General features: G+C 40.9%; 1 protein-coding gene across 1 annotated transcript in view; it reads left to right on the top strand.

Moving 5' to 3' along the window:
- Positions 1-25,236, top strand: part of LOC126162910 (UDP-glucosyltransferase 2-like) — a 98,316-nt gene that overhangs the window by 31,239 nt on the left and 41,841 nt on the right. The window contains exons 2-3 of the mRNA XM_049919725.1: positions 14,433-14,664; positions 14,766-15,358. Of these exons, the coding sequence (XP_049775682.1) occupies positions 14,433-14,664; positions 14,766-15,358 (825 nt within the window). The remainder of the gene's footprint in view (positions 1-14,432; positions 14,665-14,765; positions 15,359-25,236) is intronic.

Raw genomic sequence — 25,236 nt, 5'->3', positions numbered from 1 at the left:
AGGGGGGTTGGCAGTACTGTTTCAAACTCTTGCCTCCACTGACCTTGCACTTCAATGGCATTATCAAACTCGAAAAACCACTTCATAATCCATTTTCGTTGCTCGAATATCAAGTGTGCTCCAACCATCTTGTTTCCTCAATACCGAGATAAGGTACTAACACCTGCTGAGGCAAAGACCATATTACAGCACACTTGTAACTCAAATCGAACGACAATATCGAAATCTCGATAGAGCCTGACAAAGAGTTTTTACATTTTTCTGGCGGACTCTATACTATCGACGACAATACTGCTAATGCAGAGTTACTAAGCACAGTCTTCAGAAATTCCTTCACCAAAGAAGTCGAAGTAAATGTTCCAGAATTTGAATCAAGAACAGCTGCCACCAAGAGTAACTTAGAAGTGGATATCCTCAGAGTAGTAAAGGAACTTAAATCACTTAATAAATGCAAGTCTTCTGGTGCAGGCTGTATACCAGTTAGGTTCTTTTCAGAATATGGTGATACAATAGTTTCATACTAAACAATCATATAAAACCGCTTGCTAGACGAAAGATCCATACCCAAAGACCGTACGTAAAGTTGCACAGGTCACGCCAATATTCAAGAACAGTAGTAAGATTAATCCGCTGAATTACGGGCTCATATTATTAACGTCAATACATAAGGATTTTGGAACATATATTGTGTTCGAACATTATTAATTACCTCGAAGAAAACAATCTATTGACACACAGTCAACACGAATTTAGAAAACTGTTCTTGTGTAACACAACTATCTCTTTACTGACAATGTGTTGAGTGTTATTGACAATGGATTTCAAATTGATTCCATATTTCTAGACTTCCAGAAGGCTTTTGACTGTGTACCATACAAGCGACTTATAGCGAAATTGCGTGCTTATGGAACATCACCTCAGTTATGTGACTGGGGTCCTGATTTCCTCTCAGAGATGTAACAGTTTGTAATAATTGACAGAAAGTCATCGAATAAAACAGAAGTGGTTTCTGGCGTTCCACAATGTAGTGTTGTAGGCCCTCTGCTGTTCCTTATGTATATAAACAATTTAGGAGACGATCTGAGCAGCCATCTTAGGTTGTTTGTCAGTTATGCTGTCGTTTACCGTCTAGTAAAGTCATCAGAAGATTAAAACAAATTGCAAAACGATTTAGAAAAGATATCTATATGGTGCAAAAATTGCAATTGACCCTAAATAATGAAAAGTGTGAGACCATCCACATGGGCGCTAAAAGGGAATCCATTAAACTTCGGTTACACCATAAATTAGTCAAATCTAAAGGCCATATATTCAACTAAATACATAGGAATTGCAATTATGAGCAATTTAAATTGGAAAGAACACATAGAAAATGTTGTGAGGAAGGTAAACCAAAGACAGCATTTTATTGGCAGAACATTCAGAACATGTAATAGATCAACTAAAGAGTCTGCCTACACTTCGGTTGTCTGTCTTCCTTTGGAAGACTGCTGCACGGTCTGGGATCCTTATCAGACTGGGGTAACAGAGTACATCGAGAGAGTTGAAAGCCATGGTGGACATAATTAAAATGAAGGCATTTTTCGTTGCAGCGGAATCTTCTCGCAAAACTTCAACCACCAATATTCTCCTCCGAATGTGAAAAATTTTTGTTGACTATGACCAACTTGGGGAGAAATGATCATCGTTATAAAATAAGGGAAATCAGAGCTCGCAAGAAAGATATCGATTTCGTTTTTTCCACGCACTGATCGAGATTGGAATAAAAGAGAATTATAGTGAAGTGGTTCGATAAACCTTCTGCCAAGCACTTAAGTGTCATTTGTAGAGTATCCATGTAGATCTAGATAGATACGCTTGACCTCAGTAGTAGGGAGGTGGCGGCATGAGCCCAATTTTGATATCATTTCTGTATTCAAATTAGTTATACCGCAAAACACCCTCATCCCCTCCCAGAACACTGGATGGCGTGATATAATTTCCTGAGGTGGCACATGCATCCCCGCCCCCTCCCCCCACCTCTCATCCTCCTCCACGTACTGTACTGGTCGGAATTTCGAATTTTATTTGCTCCAGTGCTGAGCTGACATGCCACCGCACCCCCCACCCAGGAATTGGTGGGATATTAAAAATGACCCTGGTCCTTCTAGACAGAAACCCAATTACACACCCCAACACATGGAAACTGTCCAATGCAGGAGAGAGAGGTTACGTTAGTGTACTTTATCTACTCTGGTTGGGAAACTGTAGTACAGAGCAGTCCTAATTAAACAATTAATCATAAAGATCAGGCCTAATTACACAACTATATGCATCGCACTACATAAGCAGCACCTACAATAGCAATACACTACCACTCAAAGCTGCCCACTCTTCTAGAGCAGCCCTCCTGTCATCACAACGCGTGAGGACGGTCTCTGTGACAACACACTGCAAGTTTCAGTTGGTCCCAAGCATGCTCAGTCAGCTTCATATCAGTAGATACTGTAGGCCTTTCTGTTTGGTGAATTCCTGCCTCCTGGAGGAAGGTGTTTGTCAGTTAGGCATCATGTGCTATTGCATTATCATCTTTGAACCCATCACCAAAATGTTGATTGTAGAGCCAGACAATAGGTTGCAGGATCGTATACTGATACTGCACAGCACTGAAACTGTCCTCAATAGTGATGAGAGTGTTTGACACCTGTACATTGTACCATTGGCTGAAAACATGACTAAAGCTGTGAGAATGCATGTCTTTGAGAATGCATTAGCCCCCTCCACTATCAGTAGTGTCCTCATAGTAGCCTCCAAAAAAGGCAGTGCACAGTTCTATTGTAGTCTCCTCCTGGTACCTGTCAGCCATAATTTGTAGATAGCAGTAAATACACACATAAGGCATATATAATTTGGGATTTCTTGGCATATTGCAATGATAAAATCTTCTTGGTTGATTAGCCAAGAGTGTTAGTGTCATCTTGTCACAATGTAGCATGCACCCTACTTCTTTTGAAAAGCACCAAAGCACCAACAAACTTAATGTTTTCACCCAATAAATGTATCAGTTTTACATTACATCAGTCCAGAAGGTTTACAATTTAACCCAGGATTCTGTCATAGAGTATGGTAATTAGGAATCTTATGCTCAAATGTTCTACAAATTTTAGTAGCTCACAATGCCTTTTTAGTAGGCTCAAAGATTGTACAACACATTACTTTCATAGGGAAGGTAAGTGCTCAAAAAATAAAACTAAATTTCATACTCATTTTTATTCAGTGCTCTCTGCAGAAATGACATCATTGTTCTTGGGTTCTGTGTTTTATAGTAACATGAGTGAACATGAATGTTGTTCTACAACTGAGATTTATTTTTCTTCGTGAATTGGTCAAGCTTTTTGCTGTACATTAACAGAAAATTAGTTTCCATTGAAATCTCACCTGCTGCAAAATAACTTACACTCACATTTATAGAACCTATTCTGAAAGAGGACTTCATAGTATAAAAATTTTTGTAATCAACTTGAAACAGTGTAGTCAGACAAAAGAATTGTCTGTAAAGAACTTAGTAACTGAACTGAACTGGATTTTTGGTGCAATTTTTAAGTAAATATTTAACTAATGGAACAATAGATCGCTGTCTTAAACAACTTGAATAAAATATCATGAGTGTATATGACATTTTCTATGACTTGAAAAAAACTCATGTAATGGAAAGTTACAGTGTTTTTGACATAATTTTTTTTTCAAAATTAAACCCTTACTTATTCTTCTTTACTTTAATGTAATATTAACATATTTATGTGTTGTGACTGACAGGAATGTTCATGTTAGTTGCAAATAGTAAATTAACTGACTGTTAATCCTGCCTTAGTTGATTAACACCTGCAACCCATAGTACAAAGACTTCCCTCCTAAATCAAAGACACCAACCAGTTCCTAGATCATCTGAAATCTGCACCCATCCCACTCCCACCACACACCTTGTTTGTCAGCATTGATGCCACCTCCCTCTATAACCAACGTCCCTCACACACATTGTCTGTCTGCTGCTGAACATTTTCTCCGTTAGTGCCCACCTGATTCAAAACCTATGACATCCTTCCTACTCAGCTTACTCAGCTTCTTACTTACCAACAACTACTTCACCTTTGAGGGGCACACATACAAACAGATCAGGGGTATGGCCATGGGAACCAGGATGGCTCTTTCCTATGCCAACTTTTTCATGGGTCACTTGGAGGGGGCTATCCTGGAATCCACAAGTCTTCACCCCCGGATTGGTTTAGATACATTGATGACATCTTTACCATATGGAATCATAGTGAAGCTGACCTGCTAAAATTCCTATAATCTCTGAATACCTTCTCCCAATTAAACTTCACATGGTCCTATTCTGAATTCCATGCCACTTTCCTTGATGTTAATCTCGTCCTCACTGAAGGGCAGCTACACACTTTCATCCACATTAAACATACCAACAAACAACAGTACTTACATTTTGACAGTTGCCATCCTTCCCATGTCAAACATTCCCTCCCGTACAGCCTTGGCATCCAAGGCAAATGTATTTGTTCGGATGCAGACTCTTTACAGCAATACACCACCATTCTCACCTCAGCCTTCACTGCATGTAATTATCACACAGCCTAGTTAAAAAGCAGATTTCCCAGACCATCACATCCAATCCTGGTACTGCTGATCCCTCCAAAAAACAACTTCGGAGCACACCATTGGTATTTCAGTATTATCATGTTCTGGAATGTGTTAATCAGTTACTTTGACAGGGCCATTACTTCCTAAAATTATGCCCTGAAATGGGGTCCATTCTGTCTGAAATTTTCCCACCACACCTAGAAATATTCTTGTCATATCCTATGCTCCTTCTGCACCTTTCTCGCTATCCTATGGCTCCTACCCCTGTGACCATCCGTGCTGCAAGACTTGCCCTAAGCACCCCCCTACCACCACCTATAACAGTACTGTAACAGGCAAAACATATACTATAAGAGGGAGAGCCACCTGCGAAACAACACATGTCATATACCAGCTGTTATGTAAACACTGTTTGGCCTTCTATATCAGCATTTCCCGAAATGTACCCCTTTTCCTAGACCTCTCCAGTCCTTTTCCTTCACCCCTTCCCCTTCAACCCTTCTGCATGAAGAAGGAGCCACTGGCTCTGTAAGCTTGCCAATTACAACTGTCTTTTATGTGTGTTTTCTGCCACTGCCACCTCTACTCAAAGCTCTATGTTGATGCGCTACATTGTTATTACCTACGTGGAGAAGTGCATTTTCAGTGTTCCAGAGATCAACTTTGTGTGGCACAGGATACCATCTGCAGGTTTTTGCCCCTTGATGAGAAGGTCCAGGCTGTGTCTGAGTTGACACATCCCACTACATACAAGGAGCTGTGCATATTTCTTAGAACTGTGAATTTTTTCTGGCACCACATAAAGATGCCACGAGTGTGCAAATAGTGCTCAAAGCTGCACTCTAGAGTGATCAAACAAAAGGCACCAGGCCCACTCCCTGGGTGGCACAAGCGTCAAAGTTTTGAATGAACAAAGCATGACCTCTCACAAGCTGCCCCTCCTAGAATACCCTCATCTGACTACTCCACGCACAATTGTAACCGGTGTCAGCCAGTCTGCCATAGGTACAGTCCAGCAGCAACACACTGAAGGGAGTTGCAGCTTCTGGCATTTTTCTCAGTGAAGCTCACAGAGCTACAGCAGTGTTAAGCCATGTATAATTGCTAGTTCCTTACTGTGTATTTCAGAACCTTGAAGCTGGGGTGCCATTTCACAGTTTTTAATGACTACTGCCTCTTGACAAAAGGTTTCTGTTGCAAAGAGAGCATGCAGATATCGCACAGTTCACCACTGTTGTCCAGCATGTTGCTGGAATAGACAACATAATCATCAACTGCCTAAGCTAATTGTGTGCCTTTACTGCTCCACTCAACTATTTGGACCTCACCACTGCTGCCTCTATTGCCGATGCTGATCTCCTACAGCTGCAAAATGATGTAAATATTGGTCTCAGCTTGCAACCTTGTGTAATGCCAGGCACCCACAAAACCATGTAGTGCAATGTTCATGCCAGTACTTACCGGCCAGGCTCCCCCTTGGAACGTGTCCATCCAAACCATTCCCCAGAGTTCCACAAGGCAGCTTTCAAGCACTTGCACAACCCTGGGATCTGTGAGTCTGCTGTGCTCCTGTGGGAGTATTTCATTTGGCCCAATATCCAGCATGATTGCACCAACTGGGCCCACACCTGCATCCCATGCCTGTGCTCTAAAGTAGGCAGGCACATGCATACCACTGCCCCCTCCCCCCACCCCTCAGTAGACCATCACTTCTGATATCATGAATATCGTAGTCTCCTGCCATCATCCAACAGACACTGGTATCTCCTTACTATTATCGATAGGTTCACCCAGTGGTCTGAAACAGTACCTCTGCCCAACATAACTTGCTACCAACCTGCTGCTAATGGCATGGTGGAGCAATTATACAAATCTCTAAAAGCTGCTCTCACATGCCACTCTGCAACTTGGACTGCTGCACTGCCTCTAGTTCTCTTAAGTTTGTGGGTAGCCCACAAAGCAGATTTGGGAACATCTGCTGCCAAGCTTGTGTATGGACAGCCACTTGCCCTCCCAGGCAACCTCACTGAGCAACACACCCTGCCACCCGGGACAGGCATGTCACCCTTTGTGCAGCAGCTTCACAACTCAGTGGTGCACCTGCACCCAGCACCTCCCAGGCAACATGCTGAACACCAGTCCTTCATGCAGTGGGATCTCAGTATAGGTGCACATGTGATGCTGTGGGTGAGGCCTATCAGTTGCCGCTCTGACCACAGTACTCAGAGGCCTGCATCTCATCCTCTCATATGGCACGAAGATGCTCTCCTTGCAGTTCCACAGCATTGCGACCAACGTCTCAATCACCTGAAGCCGGCATAAACACTCGACCTCTCGAGCTCATGTGTGCCACTGGCCATTGTGATTTAAGTGGCATCAAGCAACTGTGATGATGCCTCACCAAACACTGCCAAGCTAAGTGGCAGCCCATGGGATTCCAGGAAGGAGGTTACCTTGCTGTTTGCCTCGCTGCTCGCCTTGCTGACCAACTTGACAGTGCTGCCAATTACTCAGCCACCTTGTCCCCACTGCTAGACCTTCCCCCCGACTGTAGTACCTGAGTCAACAGGCAAACACGTCACATCCCAGGCACTGGTGGGCCATTCACTACCACTGCAGTACCAGCACATGCCCTCCTAGTGGTGGGTGACCCGGCCTACCAGCACGGGGCACCTGCAGTGCATGCCCACGGCACCACTACAGTATGGTGCACAGTATATCACCCATGCAGGGCCCACAGTGTGCCATTCTCCATGTGCCACCTGGCAACATGCCAGAACACTACTGCCACTATTGCCACCCTTGCCCGCGCTCCCACCATGCTTCAATGTGGAAGTGGACCAAAGTGCAGTGCCACCCCTCACCCCAGCTGATAATCATCTGAATTTAAATATTCCTTCCCATTGTCACATTTCAATTTCTTAATAGTTTTACCAGTTAAATTTTCAATTTCATTAACAATCGTAAATTTGATTTTTAGATTTGACAGCGTAGACTCTAGCTTCTTTACTGCTTGGGTCCATTCAGATTAATGTGACCGCGTCCTGTGTTCAATATCAACATCAATAACCACTCACAGATGGCAGGTGGCAGTGCTAGCAATTGAGAATATATGAAGTGGGTCAGTGGGACATGGAAAACAGTGCAATCATAGTCATTATGTGGAAACAGAGTGATTTATCTGATGTCCAAAATGTCATGATCATTTTCTTTTGAGCCAAGGGTGGCAGCATTTCCAAAATGTATAAGTTTGTAAACTTTTCATGTGCCACTATGATTAAAGAATACTGTGTATAGTAAATTGGCACTATCCAAAACCAGTGAGGCAGCTGTGGTGCACCATGGGACATAGATGACAGGGCTGAATGATGGCTGTGGAGATGAGTATGAGCAAATAGACAAATAACTGTTAAGGAACTGACCACCCAGATTAACCCAGGGGCCACCTACATTGTCTTCTCAATGACTGTTCAGTGTACATTTCTGCGTATGGACCTCCACAGCAGGCATTTGGTTGATGCACCCAAGCTGAATGCTGTTCGCTGGTTACAAAGGCTGGAACTCACATGCCAGTACTGCAGTTGGATGTACGCTGAGTGGTGTCGAGTGACCTTCTCAAATGACTCACATTTTGTGCACAAAATGTCTGAAAGCAAACACCCGGCAACAGTTGTCACAAGGGCTCAGGCTGGAGGAGGCAGTGTTATGTCCCATGGGATATTTTTTGGCATTCCCTGAGTGATCTCATCACAATGAATCAACAAAAGTATGCATCTATCCTTGGGGACCATGTCCACCCCTACTTATGGCTTGTTTTTCTTGACATGTTGGCATCTACCAGCAGGACAATGCAACATGTCACACAGCTTGCAGTGTACATGCATGTTTTAAAGAGCACCAGGATGTGGCTAGCATTCTACCCTGGCTGCTAAACCGTCCTGGCCTAAACCCAATCAAGAATCTGTGGGACCACCTCAGTTGGGCTGTTTACACCATGGAACTGGAGTCAGAATGGCTCCACATCCCTGTCGGTAACTTCCAGAACGTCATTGACTCTCTTCCTAGATGTCTCACACTGGTTCGTGCTCCAAAAGGTGGTTATTCAAGCTTTTGACAGGTGGTCACATACGTGGGTATTAGGGGAAACGAACTGGCGGATGCTGCCAAAGAAGCATGTTCCCTCCCTCACGTTGTTGAATGTGCCGTCCCCCTCCATGCTGTTACCTCCCTTTTGCGTTTTTGTGTTATGCGTCAATGGGAAGAGAAGTGACTGACAGTCGGTGAAAATAGGCTGCGTCTAGTCAAGGCCACCACGCGGCCATGGCGTACAACCTACCAGTCATGCAGGCGGGATGAAGTTCTCCTCACTCACCTCCGCATCGGGCACAGTCCCTTAACGCATGGTTTTTTACTCCGGCGGGAGGACCTCCCAATCTGCAGTGCTTGTGGTGTCCAGATTACTGTTCGCCACATTTTACTTGACTGTCTTTTATTCTCTGACCAGAGGGCGGTGGTTTCCTTGCCACCGGATTTGCCCTCTATTTTGCAAGATGACGCAATGATTGTGGTTAAGGTATTATGGTTTTGTGTCCTGTCCAATTCGTTGCCTCAGATTTTAGGGAGAGGATTTTAATGTGCTGCTGGGTGACTGGCTCACCCAGGTTTTAGGTAAGAAGTCCGCCAGTCACGATTACCTACTTGTTTCACTTCGATTTCGCTTCTCTTTTCCTTGTGTTTCCTTTCCTTTTTTAGTGCATTTCTTCTCTTCTCCTCCTGTTTTGCCTCTGTATGTGAGGATTTGGAACTGCATCAGGTCTGTATCTTTTAGCCGTTCTCCTCTTTCGCTGTCCGTCTTCGTCGCTTCACCGCATGTGTTCCTGTTTCTATGCGTTTGGGCGCTGATGACCACACTGTTTAGTGCCCAAAAACCTCAAACCACATGCACACACACACACACACACACTAGTATGACTGGACAATGTATAATCAGCAATAAAAATCTTTCCTCATGCTAAATGTGAGTTGAGTGAGGCCCATTCAGATCATTTTGAATAATCTCTAAGGTTTCTTTTTCTAAGCTTCTATTGCTTTCAAAATGTAAATTGCACATTTTGTTTTCAAACAGACTTTACACTTTATAAACTCTGATTTTAAATTTGTTGACAATCCATCTGGTAACTGATGTTTACGTAATGTATCCAGATCGTTAAAATTTACATGTCCCAGAGTACAATGCCATTTCTCCTTTATTGATATACTATCCTTATTACTTATATTATTTACATTAATAACTTTCTTATAAATTGTACTTGACATTTTGTACAGCCTATTTCCTTAGATAGTGATCACAAGTAAGTTATTGTCTTTATCAAAAACTTTTGAGGAATTGTCTGCAGGCACAATTTTATTTATTTTTTTGTCACTTTAGTATTGGTAAACTTCATCATCCACAGTTTTTACATGCATTTGGTCTTGTAAATATATGCACTCAGAAAAATAACTATCATTATTGACAACATGATCTATACAACCACTGAGTTAATCTGTACATTGTTATCTCACTCAACATTATTACATGCTATCGTAGGTTGTACCACCATTACAAAGCTGATTGTGGCATATCAGTTCTGTTGATATCTTCTGCATCCTGGATGATGACCACCTCTTCAATCTACTCAACTTTAACATGTGACCAGTTGTTATTGCTGCTATCCTGTCCATTTTGACTATGTTGTCAACTGTCATGACTGCCTTCTCGAAGATGTCCATGAATCTCTGCTTGTTCCTGACTGGTGACAGGCCCTTTTGAAATGTCCTTGTTTGTCAAATACATAATGCAACTGCTCCTGGTAGCTCATAGTGGTTTGATTCACAGTGTAAAATGCATTTGATTATGCACCTTCACTTTCATCCTTGTTTTTTAAATCCATCATTTTAATTTTACTTTTAATGTATTCAACTGCCTGAGATTTTTCTTTCAAAATATCAATTAAGTTCCTGCTATAACTCAAAGATCTCAGTGTATAGTTTTCTATCACTTAAGTGCCTGCTAATTTAGTTTCTTCACTGAAACTTCCTGGCAGATTAAAACTGTATGCTGGACTGACACTCAGACTCAGGACCTTTGCCCTTTGCGGGCAAGTGTTCTGTCAAACCAGCCAGTCAAGCATGACTCACAAGCTATCTTCACAGCTTTACTTCCATCAGTTCCTCATCTCCTACCATCAAAATTCACGGAAGTTCTCAAGAGAGTTCGCAGGAGAACTTCTGTGAAATTTAGAAGGTAGGAGACAAGGTACTGGTAGAAGTCACTATAGTCTCTAAACTTCAGTTTATTCAACTTGTTTCTGCAAATAAATTGCAGTGCTGTCAGTTCCCTGGAGTATAATTCATCAAACTTTTTCATTATCTCAAAAGCAGTTTCCTTATCACTTACAAATTCTGGTTGCTTGTTTGAAATTGATGCATATATGTAGCTCAGTGCAGTTAAATTTCTTTTTCCCAAGTACCGTATTGTTCATACTCAAGTTTGCTCTTGAAGTGACTGCAGAGGATTTCTTTGTTTTCAGATACATTTCCATTCACTGCTTCCAGTTCCCAAAGTCTTCTCCAGAAAACACTGGTATCTCAATGTCAATCATGTCCTATTCATTAAGCACTTTTTGAATAACAGTATTCTTTTTAGTTCATAATGGATCACTACTTTACCAAATAACACTCTTCCTTTTACTTAACAGCTGTGAACTGCCTCCAAGTTAAGAATATTTATTAACAGAAAGCTAAAGACATTTTACCTCTCTGTTTACACATTGAGCACAATCACAGTACAGAACTGATTGACTACCATATGTACATATACACTCACTGTTGAGAGCCCTCTCAACACTATCGATACTATCACTGTAAATGTGCCACATTTCAAAAATTATATCAAGGTACTCAAAACAGTTTCTTCATGATTAACAAGGGCTAAGTCCTGTAGTGGTTCTGACAGCTTTCTTTTGCTATTTAAATACTGGTTGTAAGCCTGCATAATTACCCTGTAGTAATATTCCATAGTTCAAGTGGGAGTGGAAGTAAGTGAAATAAGCATATAGTAGGAGGTATTTACCAGCACAGCTGCTCAGCTTGTGGAGCAGGTAGATTCCATACGCTAGTATGCTATATAATCTTTTGTATGGTTATTTGTGCTGAGTTTTTGGTCCATTTAAAATGCTAATAGTTTTTGTTCAGTCCAAACGCTTCTAGTCATGATAGTGAACCAGTCATTGTCTACAGTTTCCTTGTCCTTTTTCTGTATTATGTTTTTCTGTAACAGGACTGAAGTATCTACCCAAGATACTTCCAACCCCTCCTGAAGTCGTGTTCCATTGACCACCCAACCTCCACATACCCTAGTCCATCCCTATTCCACTCCCAATCCCAACCGATTGCCACAAAGAGCATATCCCTGTGGAAGACCCAGGTGTAAAACCTGGCCAGTTTACCCATCCCACAATTCCTACTCCAGTCCTGTCATAGGTTTATCCTACACCATCAGGGGTCTGGCCGCCAGTGAAAGCAGCCATGTCATTTACCAGCTTTTCTGCAATCATTGCACAGCTTTTTATATTGGTGTGACTACTAACCAGCTGTCCTCCATGATGAGCAGCCACCACCAAACTGTGGCCAAGAGCAACATAGACCACTGCATGGCACAACACACAGCTGAACATAACAAACTTGATTTCAATGGCTGCTTCACTACTCGAGCCATCTGTATCCTCTCCTCCACCATCAGTTTTTCTGAACTTTACAGATGGGAGTTATCTGTACAACACATTCTCCACTCCTGTAATTATCCCACACTCAACCTACAGTAAGATACTGTCCCCAGACTCCATGCCCTACACCCAAAAGTTTCCACCCCCTCTGTCTTATCATCTCCTACCCATTCTCATCTTCCACCCTGTTTATTTGCAGCCCTCTGCCAATGCATTCATCTGTCTCTCCCCGCTCCTCTCCTTTCTTGCTCCTTTTTTCCACATGTCTCTGCCCCTCAACCTCCTGATGCTGTGCCTGTTGGCAGTGTATTCCCTGCACACTCCACCAGATGGTGCTTGTCTCTCTCCCCACCCATACACTACTCTTCTTTCCCCTTCCCTGCCCCTTCCATATTGCTGCTTGGATCTCACGTGACAGTTGCATTCCGGCTTGAGATGCTGGAGCTGGCAGTCATGTGAGTGTGAGGTGTGCTTGCTTGTGTATGTGAATGTATGTGTCTCTCTTTTATTGGTGAAGGTTGTGGCCAATTGTGTCTGCCTGAAACTTAACATGTCTTTCTTACATTACATAGCAATTGGTCTTTTCCTATAGTGTTAAATGTTAGCCTTTGTCAGGCCTAGGCATCTGAAGATGACAGTGGACATGTGTGTGCAAGTTAGAGCTTGTCGTTTGTGTGTGTGTGTGTGTGTGTATGTGTGTGTGTGTGTGTGTGTGTGTGTGTGTGTGTGTTTTCTACACCTGAAGAAGAACCTGTCTGGTAACTTAGTTTACTTTCAAATGTACTATTAAATGTTTCGTCTGCCACTCAATCCCTCCTCTATGTGGTGAGTAGAAATCTATCCTGTTTCATGTTGCTATTAACCTTTGCTTTTGTATAAATAAAAGGCTTTTTTTCTGAAAAAACAACATACTACTGTTCATTTGACACCCCTCTTCATCTCCTTTAAGTCACACTGTATTTCCACAATCCCACTGTAGTTTTTTTATACATATTGCTAATATTTTAAGTGTTTATCAGCTCTTATACATCAGTCCTAAATATTACAGATGCTACACATGAAAAATACTTTATGGTTCCCATTTCTTTAGCTGTCAACACTTTATGAGTGAGGAGAAACTTACCTTCTGAACTCACTGTGTAACTTATCATGAAGGTATGTGTCTTCTTTTCCAATCAATCTCAGAAAGTGGCAACAACAAAGTAAGTGATACCAACCCATTAACACTATCCAATGACTTTTATCATGGCAGTTAGATGCTAATAAAGTTGATGGCAAGTAACTACAGAATAGCAGCAAGTAAGGGGGCCTTTCCAATGTGAATGAAATATTATGGGCATAAGAAAAACAAAGAAAGTCATAAACATCTATTAATACATTTCCTAGTGCAGTAAATGCCAATCCAAAGGAAGTCTAATTGAAAAATGCAGTTGCTGCATTCAAGTAATTGCCATGTAGGAATTTTTGCTTAAGAAGAATTCTTACTACAAGAATATGACATACAACATGGTTAAAATGAATTATTTTTGTGCGTGACACAAAACTGATGTAAGAAGGCAACACTCAGTAAGACAAATATGCCTACTGAAAGTGAAAGTATTTGATCCATATTTGTTTTATAAAATGTGGAACCTTGTGTTTAACTGCAGATATATATCAACTGCTAATTGATTTCAAATTGCCTCTTATGTTGATATTTTTTTATCTGTCATTATTGTTGTTGCTGTTGTAAATAGTTATCCATCTTGTTGATGTTGGTGTTGGCTGCTATCTGTTGTATACACCCAAAACATCATCTTTTAGAAATGACAGTCATAAAACCTATGAATACAACAAACTGGACATGATGCCTAATATTGAGTAATTTAGAATATGCAGGTTTATTCACCATATCCAAACAAGTTAAGTAATAATACATCTCAATGAGATAGTAGAGATATTCAGATTTATGATTAAATGAACTTATGACAACAGACAAATGTGAGTGCAACACCTACAAAAAGCTTTTATTTTTTTATTTTTGCTACTCTGTTACAGAGCATCTGGCAGTGTATACTTTTGCTAGCTGGAATCATCACACAGGGACAGGGAGCTAACATTCTGTCAGTGATGACAGTTCCAAGCAAGAGTCACATGGTCTTTCTATCACCATTGCTCCATGAACTAGCTCAAAGAGGGCATAATTTGACTGTGATTAGTCCATTTCCACAGTCTCCACCTGTGAAGAATATAAGAGATATTAAATTAAACTACAGAATGGATAGCTTTCGTAAGTAAAGCAGTGTTGATATAAAAAATAAATTAAGTAGAATAATGCTCATATCTGATGTACAGCATTACCTATTAACTGCCTCATTTTACTATTTACAGATAAAGAGAGAAACATGTCACTTTTTGAACTAGGTGAAGTAAACCCACTTACTTTAGTTTTCCACAGTAGCATACTTGGAATTGAAATGTGTAAGGCTGCTATCAGTACACCAGAAGTACAAGAACTAATAACATCTAGTGACCAGAAGTTTGATCTCCTTATAGCTGGCGTTTACACTGACTGTTTTCTTGGACTGGCACATAAGCATAATGCCAGTATTATATATCAAATTCCAAATACTCTCACGTTTATATTGGGTGATCCAGTTGGCAACCCTGGTGCATATTCTTACATTCCTGACGTAATGCTTAATATTCCTGTGAATATGAATTTTTTACAACGGATGTTAAATAGTGTGTGTGGACTCCTTGTTGAATTAGTGTGGTTCTTCAGTTATATTCCACGCCAACAAGAAATAATGATGACGTATTCTAGAAATATTGACAGTTTTCCATCTATTGATAAGTTGTGGAAAAGCACTTCACTGTTTCTCATCAACAACCATGAAAGCATAGGCCTTCCCAGGCCTCTAACACCAAATACAATTCAGATTGGAGGAATGCATATTAAACCTTCAAAAGATCTTCCAAAGGTGAGTATAAGATCAATATCCAGATAAGCAGTCTTGCATATTGCATTTGATAGAATTAATTTTGCAATATTTGTATGTTCGGTGAAAATTAAAGTAGATATTTGGTAAACATATCATGCCAAAATCTAAAACATTATTTCATAGATTGTATGATATATTCACAGTTGTTGAAATTAGGAATAAATTTGCTTCTGACTGCAGAAATGGTCTTCAGTTTCTTTTATTATGTCATGGGCAATTTCAGGGTTACAAATCCTTTCCAGAGATGTATCTGGAATATATACATCTAATCAATATGAGATATATATTTATTTTCCTCAGTAGCATCCTTGGAATTGCAATGTGTAAGACTGCTGTCAGTACATCAGAAGTACAAGAACTAATAACATCTAGTGACAGGAAGTTTGATCTCCTTATAGCTGACATTTACACTGATTGTTTTCATGGAGTGGCACGTAAGCATAATACCAGTGTTATATATCAGTTTCCAAATACTCTCACATTATAAAATGCTGTGTGGCTAGGGCCTCCTGTAGGGTAGGCCATTCGCCTGGTGCAAGTCTTTCGAGTTGACGCCACTTCGTCGACTTGCATGTCAAATTCACACATTTATATTGGGTGACCCAGTTGGCAACCTTGGTGCTTATTCCTACGTTCCTGACATAATGCTCAATATTCCTGTGAATATGAATTTTGCTGTCATCACTCTCCAACTGTAGTGTGCACTGTAAAACCTGTGTCAACAGCACCATTTGGGAAGTTACTCCTCACTAGTCAGCGAAGCTGTTTATGTCTATACATACCAGGTGCAGCTGAGGATGCGACTGATAGCCCCAAATACAATCTTCACTACAAAAAGAAATTGAAAATCATGCTTGCAGTCAGAGAAAAATTTATCCCTAATCTCTAATTATTGTATGACTGTGTTCCCATACACCATCACAATGAAAAGTTTCAATATATCACAGTTGCATAATTTCAATTTAATCACCAATATTCCATTTTATTTCTTTTGTGATACTGCACACATTAGAAGACACTGTACACGTTAAAGTAACTTTACTTCGCTAAATAGTGGAACATCAAAAAAATTGACATATATTTACCCACAGTTACTCAGAACTGAACAGACAGATTCATTATAAAGCTGCATGACAAGTAGTAGTATATAGTAAACAGCCTTTGTTGATACAGCTGTAGGTAATTATTTTCTTTGAAAAATAGAAAAATGTTCATATAAATGTAAACTCTGACTCATTCTACATTCTTGAAAGTTCTTCTTCTTGAAAAATCTGCAGAATATGAAGAATTAATGGTTGTAGACTCAACAACACAAATAGTAAAAGTGGCTGAAATTTGAATTTCCCTCCATGTTACTCAGGAGCCAGTCACACCAACAGACTGTACAGTATTGCTCATAAAAGGAAAGGACAATTGTAGTTGTGAGTATTAATCCATTAGTGCAGTAGCCACCAGAAAGATCGTGGGAGGCGCACATTGGCACGGCGCGTCACGGACGGTAGTTGCCGCAAGTAGAGTCCCGTCCACCAGAGGGCACGCGAGAATTCGGACGCGACCTCTGCCGGCATAACAACGACAACAACAACTCCGGCAGCACGGGCCGTGCCCAGTCAGTTAACATCGGGCATGCCTAGGACACAGTCCCGGTCTACGCTAAATGAAGTGCGACGTAAACGTGAACAGTGTTACTACAATTAGATTTGTTGTATTATGCTTCTCTGTGCACCTTTCATGTTCATAATACTTTCTCTCCATTTCCATATTTAAATATTGTCAGTTAAGTGTGAATGTCTGGACTAGTTAGTCTCATGTCATTCAGTGCAGATCACTCCATGCACTACACTCGCTTGTGGTAATTGCCTCCTCTGTACCCAGTAACGTGGCACTCAGGGATGCAGCACATGACTGACGTATATGTTCCGGCTCCTATCTTACACCAAGCCTCTTCATCTGGCCGTTTCTTTGTGTTATTGTTAGCTGTCACCACAGTATTTTATTATTTCTTATTTCTTTATTCTTTATTTCTCATTTCTTTTAACGTTTCACCATATCTAGCCCAACAACTGCTAAGAATTGTGTATTGTATTGTATTAAATCAGGAACGTAGAAACGATGGATAGGCTTCATCCCACTGTAGCCCTCAGTGGTTCACAACCCCACAACAGGTCACAGCAGTCCACCCACACCACCACTGCCCCACAGCAAATCCAGGGTTATTGTGTGGTTTGGCCCCCAGTGGATCCCCCCCCTCCCCCCCCCCCCCCCCCCCCCCCCCCCCCGGGGATCATCTCATACCAGATGAGTGTAACACCAGATGTTTGCATAGTAGAGTAAGGATGGTGTACACATACGTGGAAAGGGTGTTTGTGCAGCAATTGCTGACACAGTGTAACTGAGGCAGAATAAGGGGAACCAGCCCGCATTCGCCAAAGTAGATGGAAAACTGCATTAGAAACCGTCCATAGGCTGTCCAGCACACCAGACCTTAACAGTAATCTTCTGGGAGGATTCATGCCAGGGACCAGCATGCCTTCCCACTCAGGACGCAGTGCGTTAGACCACGCAGCTAGCCGGGTGGTCTAAAAATTGTGTATATGATGTCTGCATTAGTTTTAATTATTTCATTCATGCAGGCATATAGAAAAATTATTTTTAGCACATTCCTCTCCTTTGTTTTCAGTGATTTGCACATGGTGATGGACATTGTTCACCCAAAACTGGTTGTGACATTAAAAATAAAAGCCTTACAACTGAAATGTTGATTTTCATGTCTATCACAATACTCAGTTGCAGATGCTCACCCAGAAAGATTGTTTCTTATTTCATTTTCTGCTAGGGCACTGTTACAGAGCTTTTTGTGTGTATCTAGTGCTGGGTCAGGAAAGTTTTCTCATATGGTCCACTTTATCTGTACCCATACTTTTTCAGTGGGTTTGATGTCTGGTACAGCAGGAAACCAGCTGAGAAAGGAAACCTCATTCTGTTCTTTCATGTGTATTGGGCAATGATCCTGCTGGGAGCAAATTGATCCCTTATGATATAATTGCCCCACCGATGGAATTGTAACATTATTCATAATATGAACATATTTTGGAAACTAAGGGCTACCAGCCTGAAACCTTTTGTAAGAGTTACTTTTGAGTGATCCCCAATCAGTGTATTAAAGTGCATCAAAGTGAGTGGATGCAGCATCCCCTTTGCAGAATTTACTAATGCTACAATCAGCTGCTGGATGGATTACTGCACACTGGCTTGACTCACTCAATAGTACTCCTTTGTGGTTTTGCCAGTTTGCTTGATCTCCATGGTGTGGTCTCCTGGTCGCATAATAGGAAAGGGAGCAGTGTATCATTGCTGGAATGGTGATTTGATGTGACCAGTGTGGAGACTGATATAAATACAGTCATCCAAAGCTCCATGGATGAAATCATGGTGTTCAATGTTGCACAAAGCTGGGCAGGTAGGTCTTGGATCTAAGCAGTGTGATCTTGGAGCTGTTGCACCACCTGTGGCATTTCTGCTGTACATGGTAGTGGTACAGGTATGAGGTACTTTGCTGGAATGCATAATGTCTCATCATGGACGATTTCTGTTAATGATGCTCTGATGACCTGTTTTTACACTGCATGGAGGTCAAAGAGGACTGTGGGAAGAGCATCTGTCCCTTTCTCGTTGTGGCATATGACAGATGACTTCAGATCTGATGCCATCCTTCCACCAACCCACTACTGGTAAGATGATACTTTGTCATATGATGACACTGAATGCTGAAAAAGTTGGGCAGTTCTTAGACAAAAATGGATTTGAACTGATGGCCCTCATCTGCAGTGATGTGGAGAGAGCAACCAAATCATGCTATCCAGGTGGTGACAAAGTAGAAATGTCCATGATAGGTGTTGCTTCGCTCATCAAGCACATCTGTCCATCACTCTGAAAAGGCATCTCTAGCCACTCACAGGTGGAAGGGGGGCCTACAGTAGGGTGTCCATTTCATTTTCATTGAAAAAGGGAACATTTAAAATAAATTAGAGATAAACCTGGGACAATGAAGAAAAAAAACTGGACATAAATATTGTATAGACTAATTTAATACACATACAAGTTTACCTTTAAAACGTGCACTCAGATGACTCCAAATAACTTCTTACAATTATTCTGCCACACTATCACCATACTTTTCACTTTTATGTGCTTTATCAAGAAGTGCATATTCATTTGAAATTGTATCATAAAAGTCAGTACTCGATACACCATTAAAGTGTGTTTTGACAATGAACTAGGCCCTCACTGTTTCAACTTTCATTCTGGTTTTTTCATCTGACCACAAAGAGTTCACTAACAAAAACACACGTTCCACAGGAGCATTTGACCCCAGAATTGCCAGACAAAACTCCACCAAATGAATCATGTTTTTCATGTTAATGTTTTTACTTTTGAAATTAGCAAATATTTTAGACCACATTGCACTAACACTTTCTTTGTCTCCTTCTTCACTTTTTATGAAGTTCTGTGCACATGAAAATTCATCAAACAGTTCGTCTTCATCAACAGGAAAACTTGGTACAATACTTTTAACAAAAACTCAACAGTCCTGAATATCCTTTACTGTAGCTGCTCCTTTTCAGTATTAACCCAGTCAAAGGCGTGAGAAATGGTAAACACCATTCTTTAATATACTCAAAGCAAGAGTCATAGAAGATGTCAGCATAAATATGAAATTGTTCTACAGTAATTTCACCCTCTTCTTCCAGCTTTCTTAGAGTCTAATGTACAAAGGATGTGGGAAATCTTTCAGATTTTCTACATTGCAATTTGCCCAATTATTTGATTATTTCTTGATAAACTTCCATTATTGTGATTTCTTGTTTCTCAATACATTTAATTGTTGTGGAGAAAGGCTTTAGTTGGCTAGCAAGAAAATGAAGAAGAAGAATAGACACAAGGTTATCAAAGAATTGTTTAAAGATAACAGGACACTTATCAAGGGAAATGAAATATGACTTCAAAGCAGGAAATATCTCTACAATTCTTTCCGATGCTGGTAGCAGAGATAGCCACCTTGTCTTGCTGTGTCCAAGTACAGTTTTGTATACAATTTCAGTAAACTTACAGAATTACTTCAGAGATTCAACCATTACTGTATCTATGTGGAAATGCTGGTAGATTTTGTTTAAAGTTAATTGGCAGTCGATGGGTAGGCAATCTGAGCCAGTTTGTAAGGAATTGTGCACCACATGTGCGGGACAGCCAACACCTACTGTATTATTCACTGTGTTCTGTTGCAGTTTATAGAACAAATTGTTTTTTTCCTTTCCTCTGCTTGCCACCAAAATTGGTGTTAGTGTTGTCTGCAGAAACTACAATCACCTTTCCCTCAAGATCATATTTCTTTAAAACCTCCAATTCTGAAGTAAATCTGAAGTTTCTCCAGCTAAATTAAGCAATTCGAGGACTTTCACCGTGATGCCATTTTCAGGATGAAAATACCTGATAAGGATAGGGACCAACTTCAAATCCAGATAATTCAATGTATCAATTGTTACAGAAATGAATCGAGCACTTTTCAGTTCATTTAAAACCTGCTGAGCTGCATACGGTGCAATAACATTTGAAATGATTGCATTACATTTTGTGTGTCCACAAGTGAATTTAGGATTGAAAAGTTTTTTAACAACTGCTGTAGTACAGTCCATTGACTTAAAGCTATGGTTATGCATTGCACTGTGGTATGCAAAAGTAGCTTCTTGTGCTGCCAACTGCCTATCCATTTCTGCTACTAATTTTAAGTTTACATAGTAGTCACTCACGCATTTGTTTGCTTTTTTCGTTTGATCACTCATGCAATGTTTCTTAGTCTTAATGTGATTCACAATGTCAGACCTTACACCATGATCAATAGCAAATTTTGATCTGCACAACGTACATTCTACAGTTTCTCCACTACCAGTGACAAAAGGAAACTTGCTTTTTACATTGCTGTTAAAATTACACTTTCGTTTTGGCATAATGAAACAGTGATTGCACAGTGCAAAACATTAACAGTGAGGTGATGAAAGCCAGAGAGCAAGTGTTAGTGGTGTAGAGTATATCTGGACCGAAAGGACGGATTCAGTGGATCGATTTAGAAGAGAAGAATCGTCGTTGTTATTGGTAACCTATAGTGCGTTTAAAATTACTTGCGATTGTTGACAGTCCGGTACATGTTTGGTGTATGCTGAAAGTCATCACACGCTTCCTAGCATAAATAATTGAGCAGTTAATAACAAGTCAAACAACCAGTAGCTTACAATACTCTAGCCAAGTGGAATCATAAAAAATGGGGCATTTGAGCATCCCCCAAAAAACTTTCGGGACAGCGGGACATTTTGGTAAAAAACGAGACTGTCCCAGGAAAAACAGGACGAATGGACACCCTAGCCTAAAGGACTGATGTGGACTTGGGCAAGTCTTATTGGAGAGCTTCGAAACTGCCTCATGTCAGTGTTTATGACTCATCCCGTTTTGCATAGCTAGCATTGAATACATGAATGTGACTATGTGAGGACATTTATTTTAAATCAATAACTTGAGTATCATGTTTACTCCTGGATGTGACAGATTGTGAACACTGGCAAGAGTAGCTTTGTGGAGTTCTGGGGCAGTGTACAGGCTTGGCTTGTGTCAAGAGATGTTGCACCATAGTGTTAATTTTGTGCCTGGCACCAAGTTTGGGAAAGTCATGGTCCTGTGGAAGGGTAGACAATAATTCCTTGTAGTTGTTGATCTGCAGTCTTCAGAAGGTAGCATGTTCTTAGCTGTCCGTGCTATATATACGCCAAACCACAGATGTGTGAGAAGTAGTCAGCTGTAATATTTTCTGCTACTTTCACATGGCACACCTCCATTGTAAACTGACTGATAAACTCTGTATGTCTAACCACCTGGTGGAACACCTGTCACTAGTATTCTGGACAGTGGAACTACCAGTTTTGTGGTCAACTTAAACTGTCACAGTGCAAGTTTCAGATTGTCGGTGGAAATATTAAAGAACTTCTTACACTGCAAGTAGTTCTCTGCCATATGTGATCCACTGCTGTGAACTGGTTGCAGTTTTTTTATTTAATGGTTGCCATTGGTGGTCAATCTGTTGGTGTAGGACTACATCTATTGCTGTTTGGCTGGCGTCTGTGATTACTGCCAGCAGTGCAGATGGCACCGGGTGATTGAGGAGCACTACACTAATAATGCTCAGCAGAAGACTGTAGAAAACTTTTCTGTCTCCAAGGTTGACTCAAGGGATCATCAACCTGTGGTATCATGTTCTGCAAGCATGTCTGTAAGGGACAGTTACTGGGAAGTGGCAGCAAAAAAAGTTGATTATTCCCAGGAAACACTGTAATTATTGGCAGTCTGTTGGCTTCAGAAGGGTTTGTAGAGCTACTGATTTCTCTCATAATGGATGAATGTTATCTGCCAAAATGATTCATCTCAGTGAGGTCATTTCTGCTTTGCTGATGATACATTTCTGCTCATTAAATACTATGTCATATTTGTCAACCACCAACATGCTTCTCACATTTGTCATTCATGTAGCCCAACATCTGGTGAGATTGCTAAAATGTCATCAAGGTATGTGATATGTTGCCATGTCTGTGGGACAGTTTTCAGATATACCAGCATAAATAGAATCCAGATGGGCCAAATGATATATTGCTACCATCTTCAGTGTGTCATTAAACTTCCACCTCCCTCCCATGTCTTTGGTTGTATGCTTCGTGGCAGTATGTGATGCAGAAAACTTTTGTGTCAGCTAAAGCACCCACAAAATATTGAATGTTTGGCACAGAGTACCTGTTTGATATGGTCCTGGCATTTAAAATGTGATAATCACCATAGGGGTGCAACAAGCTGTCTTTCTTGCAGATGAGTTGCAAAGGTGAAGACCACAATCTGTCAGAATGCTGGATTATCTCAGCTTGAAGAATTTCTTAAAATTTTGCCTTTGGTTCTGGTAGGCACAGTGAGGCAAGTCAGCAGGCATGTTGTGCAACAGATTAGCCAGTTGTGGTATTTGATGTCACTATGCTGTGCTGCTATCCAAAAACTGGCCATAGACTTCTTCTGTAGATTTGCACAGGTGTTAGCATTGTCTGTTGTCTGCACCATGCTGCAGGCAGAGCTAGCCTGTCTAGGAGTTACTGTGCCTCTGATCACTGTGTTCTGTAGTCCTACTTTTGGCACCTAATACAGGCTTGGTGACGCCAGTAACTACAAATGTCCATATAGAGGGGCTGGTGAAGTCAAAGTCAATAACCAGTACCTAATGGCTTATTGTTTACTGCCTCCAGGTACAGATGTTCATCTCGTTTATTGTCAAATGTGCACTGAAGTGGGAAGATGCTGACCATGGGGCCAGTGTCAGTCAAGGAGGCTATCTATCTGTCTCTCTAATACAACAATTGAAATGCTGTGGGGTGTGCAGGTGGCTGTATTGTTTGTGGAGATTGTGTAGATGTTTTACTGCTACTGTGGACATACTAACCGTTGTGTAGCAGTTTGCTTACTGCTACATGATGATGTCCCACCTGTTGTTTAACTTGCATTTGTTACTAGTGGCACATTTTGTTCAGTTGTGATCTGTCGTGCCTAATCCAGATTGAGATTGTTGTTTGATTAGGTGCATGATTTTATGCATTTCTATGCTTGTTGACGTCTGTGGTACCAGCAAACATTAGTAGAATTGCTCACAGGTTGCTGGTAACATTGGCATTGCAGTTCTGTAACTATTTGCTAGGTCCTCTCTACTGTTCTCAAACCTGTCTGATAAGCATTTCAGCTGTGGTGAATGAGCTCTAGAGCTCTTCAGAAATGCTCAGCAGGTGGTGCAATGTGATGGTTGCAGTCCAATGTTGTCTCTTTGAGTGAGATCAGCATCCACTGGGCAGAGCTGAATGGCATGCCACCTGCCAATAAAGTCGTGGTCACTGTTTTTGGCATGTTCAGTGTTGCATATATTCTACCAGCTAGTTTTAGTAACTCGTTTATAAGTTGATATTCATGTGCTGCCAATGCTACTTGCACTGGTGATGGTAACTGTTGTCAAATTTGCAACAACAAATAGTCGAAAACTGTGATTGTGTTTACCATACCTTGTAGGTGCCACCAAAATTCTGAAGGGACTTTGTCACCCTTTGTTTCTTGATAAAGCACTTGTCTCAGTCTTTGGCCTGGCAGGTTTGGGCAGCAAGCAATTACTTCTGCTTTTAAAATAAGGTAAGCTTGATGACTTGCTGGGTGCACAATAATATGAAGCACCAAATGCTTCACCCACTTGTCTAAATTGCTGATCACTGGTATAAATTATTCATGACCATCTTTAACTTGTTGGTGTGTGAAAACATTTTCTATGATTCTGAACCAAATTTGTGGTTGATCAAGTATTTACAACAGGGACTGTAACTGCAAGTGTGGCATAGAAGAACCTCTCAGCCGACAGATGGCAGTTCATTGCTCCTGAGTAGTGATGCTACAGTGAAGAGTTTACCAGAACAGTCAACATTTTCAAATTTGGCTTAACATCACTTTCTGGCATAGCAGGAAGATCAAATACATGGTAATGTGTAGTTGACATTATTGTTTCTGTTTGTTGAATGGATACAGGATTGTGCACTGTTTTTGTGTTGGTTCCCAGCACTTCACTGTGTTCACTTCTAGTGTTTCAGGAAAAGAGAGCTCCAAAACTTGAAGCGCATGGTGGATTTATTGAATCTTGGCCCTACACAGCTCTTATGCCAAAGACAGAAAAGAAAAAAAAATTGTTGCTTCCTAACATGGAACTGAACTTCCACCCTTTTACAGAGAATGCCAAATGTTGTCTG

The sequence above is a fragment of the Schistocerca cancellata genome, chromosome 1 (assembly GCF_023864275.1).
Source record: "Schistocerca cancellata isolate TAMUIC-IGC-003103 chromosome 1, iqSchCanc2.1, whole genome shotgun sequence".
Lineage (NCBI taxonomy): Eukaryota > Metazoa > Arthropoda > Insecta > Orthoptera > Acrididae > Schistocerca > Schistocerca cancellata.
Note: the sequence above shows the minus strand (reverse complement) of the source record. Positions and strands in the feature narration are given on the sequence as shown.